Genomic DNA, 6,014 nt, shown 5'->3' on the forward strand with positions numbered 1-6,014 from the left:
ATTCTGTCTGCATGTATGCCTGCAGGCCAGAAGAGGGCACCAGACCCTATTACAGATGGCTGTGAGCCACCATGTGGTTGCTGGGAATTGAACTCAGTACCTTTGGAAGAGCAGGCAATGCTCTTAACCTCTGAGCCATCTCTCCAGCCCCCTGAATATATTTTAGACTATTTGAAGTTTCAAAATACTGAAAACTACCTAAATACCCATCATCAACCTTTAGTACTAATAATGCCTTCGGGATTTTTAAAAAATTATTTTGTGAGTGTTTCACCTGTGCATATATCTGTGCACCAAACACATGCCTGGTGTCCATGGAGGTCAGAAGAGGGTGTTGAATCCCCTGGAAATGGAATTATAGGTGGTTGTGATCCGTGATGTGGGTGTTGGAAATCAAACCCAGATCGTCTGGGAAGCAGTGAATTCTGTTAACTGCTGACCCATCTTTCTAGTCCAAAAGTAATAATTTTCTGTAATCTAGATGCACAAGTAAACTTAGGAAAAACACTACAATTTTCATACATTCTTTATTCAGTGTTCCCCAGTGACAACATCAAAATCAAGGAATGGGCATTGATGCAATGTTATCAGCTAGGATACAAATAGTATTAGAAAGGCTTTTTAGAGCCTATAATATTCTAGGCAGTACCATTCTGTTACTGTTACAAGTGAGAGACACCACCATACATTGGATAAGGAAGGAAGATTGAAATGGCAACTATAGTAATTCAGTTCCAAGCACTAATAAGAGTGGATGGATAATCTTGGGCAAACTGTTTATTTAATCTGAATTTTAGTTTTCATATCCATAAATTGGGGATAGTGTGTCTTAGTTTATAGTGATGGTACGAGAATTAAATGAGAAGAATCAAATGATGAGAAATAAATGAGAAGTATCTGAAGTCAATTTGGTAAATGACAAATTAAAGACACGCAGAACACACTACCCAGCCTTTTGTGGTTTCGTTTCCTATGACTGTCTCATCTCCTTACATAAAACACAGAAAAGTGATGACTGGAGGGTTTTTAATTTGCGCTGTCAAGGGATTACTAAGTCTATAAAATTCCAGCTATGTTACTAGATACCCAGGAAATGGAATCCCAGAATGTTAGAACGGACGAACACACGGGTATCCCCCGGCAACCCTTACACTTTTAGGAACTGAAGGCTGTCAAGATTAGGGCAAGAGCAGACATGCACAGTAGAAATGGCAAGCCAGGGCAGGAACTCTGGCGTTCTGAGTATGCATTGGGGCAGCACTGTAAATATGAGAAGGACGTGCACATGACCAGCAGCGTGGAGCAGTTATACCTCCTCGTGCTGGGAGAGGGAAAAAACGTCTCCATTCTGTGATGCGGAAGTCTGTACTGTGCTGTCTACTGCTCTGTGCTGTCCAATGTGAAACTTTTCGTCTCTCTTCAGGGACTACAAATCTTCATCCTCTACACTGTCCGAACCAGAGTGTTTCAGAGCGAAGCGTCCAAGGTGTTGAAGTCTCTGTCATCATCCTTTGACAGAGTGAAGCCATCGGCTTCGTGGATCCCGCTGGGACTGCGTGTGAGGATGTACAATATGCTCAGGTCCATACCGTCCCTGAATGAACGATTTAGGCTGCTGGAGCCATCTGTAGTGTCCGAGGAAACGTCATTATCTTGAGAGTGACCCTATGATGGTCTTTCTGTCCAGCTCCTGAGAATTGTGCCCGTTTATGTCATTCTCTACTTCTCCTAGAATGTCTTCCTAAAGGCAGGTTAAAACTTGTTGTCTTAACACAGGAATAGTGGATTTGGTAGGGGTTTTTTGTGGTTTTCACTCGCCTATTACGTGACTCAAGTCAAGAATCCCACACAGTATTCAAGATGACCATTGTTATGTCATTAGGTCTGCATGACACACATTGATAGTCAAGTGGAACTTACAACAAATTCCTTCCCAAATTATTAAAAAAGACATGGAGAAAAATTACCTTCTAGAACAAAATGGCTACTGATAAATACAGAGAGTTGTTTGCATACATTATACTTTTGCAGATGACGAGTTTTGCAACCAGTTTTACATATGGGAAAATATTTTTTGTTTAAAAAAATTTGTTTTGTGGGCTGGAGAGATGGCTCAGAGGTTAGGAGCATTGGCTATGCTTCCAGAGGTCCTGTTCAATTCCCAGCAACCACATGGTGGCTCACAACCATCTGTAGTGAGATCTGATGCCCTCTTCTGGTATAAAGGCGTGCATGTAGATAGAGCTCTGGAATGCATAAAATAAATAAATCTTTAAAAATTGTTTTGTGATCACAGTAATCAGTTCTGTAAGAAATGGTTAGAGATACTGTTCGGGAGACTCTAAGCCTCAGCCTCTAATTATTTACTGCACATACATACACACACCTTTTTAATTTATATATGTATATATACACCATATATGCCATATATATGGTGTATATATATTACTGATGAAGTGACATTGGGACTGAGAGAATGGAAAAATGTAGAACATAGATTACCATAGATACTCAGATCAACAATTAATAAATGGGACCTCCTAAAAGTGAAGTTTCTGTAAGGCAAAGGACACTGTCAATAAGACAAAATGACAGCCTACAGAATGGGAAAAGATCTTCACCTACACCACATCTGACAAAGGACTGATATCCAAAATACATAAAGAAGTCAAGAAACTAGACATCCAAACAGCAAATAATCCAAATAAAAAATGGGATATAGATCTAAACAGAAAATTCTCAATAGAAGAATCTGAAATGGCAGAGAAACAAAGAATTGTACAACACCCTTAGCCATCAGGAAAACGCAAATCAAAACTGCTCTGAGATCCATCTTACACCAGTCAGAATCGCTAAGATCAAAACCACCAATGACAGCTTATGCTGGAGAGGATGTGGAGCAAGTGGAATTCTCTTCCACTGCTGGTGGGAGTGCAAACTTGTACATATTGCACAAGCACTTGTACAAACTGCACAAACATAAGCACATACACACAATGCATGAAATGACACAGGAATTCAGAAGATGAAATGATGTCGAACCCAGTAGCATAGAGAGCGAGAGATCAACAATTGATAAATGGGACCCCATGAAAATGAAGTTTCTACCCCAAGACCCAGCTTTTCCACTCTTCAACACATACCCAAAGGATGCTCAACCATACCACAAGGACACTTGCCCAACTCTGTTCATAGCGTTATGTGTAATAACCAGAACCTGGAAACAACCTAGATGACCTTCGACCAGAGAATAAAGAAAGTGTGGTATAGGAAATATTACTCAACTATTAGGAACAATGACATCAGCAAATTGAAAGCAAATGAATGAACGTAGAAAAAAAAATCATCTTGAGTGAGGGAACCCAGACCCAGAAAGACAAATGTGGTGTGTACTCACTCCTAAGTGGAAATTAGCTGTAAAGTAAAGGACAACCATATTACAGTCCAGACACAGAGAGGCTAAGTAACAAGGAGGGCCCAAAGGGGGACACATGGATTTCCCTGGGAAAGAGAAACAGAAGAGATCTCAGGGATCAGGTTGAGGTGTGGATGGAGGGGGAGAGTAATAAAGAAATGACTTGATGAGGGGTACATTTCAGGGTCAGGTAGAAACCTGATGCCAGGGAAACTCCCACAAATCTACAAGGATGACCCCAGCTAAGACTCCAAGCAATAGTGGATAGGTAGCCTAAAGTGGCCATCTCCTGTAACTACAGATTGTAGTTACAGATTGGTAACTACCCTAATTGTCATCAGAGAGCCTTCTTCCAGTGACTAATGGAAACAGATACAGAGATCCACAGCCAAGCACTGGGCTAAGCCTGGGGAATCCTGTCTAGGAGAGGAAGGAAGGACTGTATCAGCCAGGGTGGTCGGGGTCATCACAAGGGAATGCCAACAGAAGCAACTGGCCTGCTCATGGGAGCTCACAGACTATGGACCAATGGCCAGTTTGCATGAAACTGGCCTAGGCTCTCTGCATATGTGTGACAGTTTGGTCTACTTATGGAATTCCTGGACAGTAAGAGCAGGGCCTGTCTCTAACACTCAGGCTGGCTTTTGGGAACTTGTTCCTAATGTTGGGTTGCTTTGCCCAGCCTTAATACAAGGAAAGGAGCTTAGTCCTACCTCAACTTGATATGCCATGCATTGTTGGCACCCATGGGAGGTCTGCCCTTTTCTGAACAGATGTGGAGGAGGGGTGGGTTGGGGATATAGGGGAAGTGGTGGAAGAAAATGGGGGGGAGGGGAAGCTATGGTGGATGTAAAATAAATGAAAAAATTTAATTAAAAAATAAGTTTTGCGACCAAAATAATCAGTTCTGTAATAACAGGCAACACTGTGTCTTAGTAGACTGTTAAGCCTCTAGCTATTTACTGTACACACAAACCCCTTATAAATAAGTGGTGGAGGTGTTTGTGTGGAGTGTGTGTATGTGTGTGTGTGTGTGTGTGTGCGCGCGCGCGCGCGCGCGCGTGTGCGCGCAATTGATATAGTGGCACTGGGACTCAGAAAATGAAAAAAAATGTAGTGACAATCACATGTATGGCTTTTAGAAGCTCCAGATATTCCTAGAACTTGAAGCCTTTAGATTGTAAGCAGCTTCCCCTGGAGTGGGGAATACCCCACTGGACTTAGGAGATGCCATCTCTGAATTGTTGCTTTTTGTTTTGCCATAAACCAGGCAGCTGGTGCGAGCGTATGAACTAAGGGACTATCAAATTTCATGTGGGCCTGTCAAAGCCTTCTCGCCATCCCCTAAAGATTACATTCTCTAATTTTATTTAACTTTTTAAATATCTAATTTTTTTTTTAGCCTGCATGCCTGCCTATTCACCATGTGCATGCAATGCTGTGGAAGTCAGGAGAGGGCTCAGATCCCCCCTGGGAGTGGAGTTACAGACAGTTGTGAGCAGACACGCTGGTGCTGGAATTTGAACCTGTGTCCTCTGGAAGAGCAGGCAGAGCTCTTAAATGTAAATCTTTCTTACCATTCCTCAAAGAATGTGCATTCTCTGCAGAAATGGTTGCAAATGCCAATTGGATTCGTAGGCAAACCAAGCCAAGCTTACTTGCTCTGTAGCATTAGTGAGACATTTATGGGAGAGCAGACAAAGTAAAGAGAAGAAAGTACATTAGAAAGGCAGTTCTGAAGGGCAGGACTCTCAGTGGTATTATACTGCTATGCCTAGATGTGGGCTGGACAGGGAGAGAAATGATAAGATGTGATTGACCCAAAATTTGAACAGATGAAAATATCTTTTAAGTTCTATAAATGTGAGGAAAAAAATTACCAAAAACTATATTCAGCTTGAGGATAGGATTTCACTTTTCCTTGATGGCTATAGTTGTTTCTTTGTTTTGTTTTGTTTCAGTATCATGGGAGTATAATTCCAGGGAAAAATATTCATATAATTTCCTTTAAATGTGCAATGTCCACATGCAATGGTGGAGACTAATTCACAGGAAACCCTGAAATCCTACCGTCAGGAAACCGTTCCTTTGGTTTGAACCTTTACCTTGGGTGCGAGTCAGCAGTCTTGAAGTCTGGTGACACAAGTAAAACTCAAATTTAGATTAAAGGTTAAAGGGAATTTACTGGCTTAATAAACGTAAAGTCCAAGGGCCACGTTGGCTTCAGATAACTTTTCTATGTTCCATTTGTCTTGGGCAATCCCAGGTTTTGTTCATTGTCCTGGCTTATATATTAAAAACAGCTATTTTAACTCTGAAGTGTCCCTGCTTGAGACACACAGTAGTGCATGGTAACAGTAACTCCAGGTCTAGTTAGAAGGAAGGATAGTGACAATGTGTCAGGATTCTTTCCTCTCTTCCTGTTTCCATGTGTGGTTTTTTTTTTTTTTGTTTTTGTTTTTTTTTTTTTGGTCCTGGAACTAGCTCTTGTAGCCCAGGCTGGCCTCGAACTCACAGAGATCCGCCTGCCTCTACCTCCTCGAGTGCTGGGATTAAAGGCGTGAGCCACCACCGTCCGACTCCATGTGTTTTTTTTTTT

The 6,014-nt window shown here is 41.7% G+C and overlaps 1 protein-coding gene across 1 annotated transcript in view; it reads left to right on the forward strand.

Moving 5' to 3' along the window:
• Adgrg7 (adhesion G protein-coupled receptor G7) overlaps window positions 1–2,282 on the forward strand; it is a 55,575-nt gene extending 53,293 nt beyond the window's left edge. Inside the window, exon 16 of the mRNA XM_050148928.1 lies at window positions 1,424–2,282. Within this exon, the coding sequence (XP_050004885.1) occupies window positions 1,424–1,657 (234 nt within the window). The 3' untranslated portion in view covers window positions 1,658–2,282. The remainder of the gene's footprint in view (window positions 1–1,423) is intronic.
• The last annotated feature ends 3,732 nt before the right edge of the window (window positions 2,283–6,014 follow it).

This window comes from Alexandromys fortis, unplaced genomic scaffold (assembly GCF_014885135.2).
Source record: "Alexandromys fortis isolate MF-2015 unplaced genomic scaffold, M_Fortis_MF-2015_v1.1 scaffold_4, whole genome shotgun sequence".
In the NCBI taxonomy this organism is placed as follows: domain Eukaryota; kingdom Metazoa; phylum Chordata; class Mammalia; order Rodentia; family Cricetidae; genus Alexandromys; species Alexandromys fortis.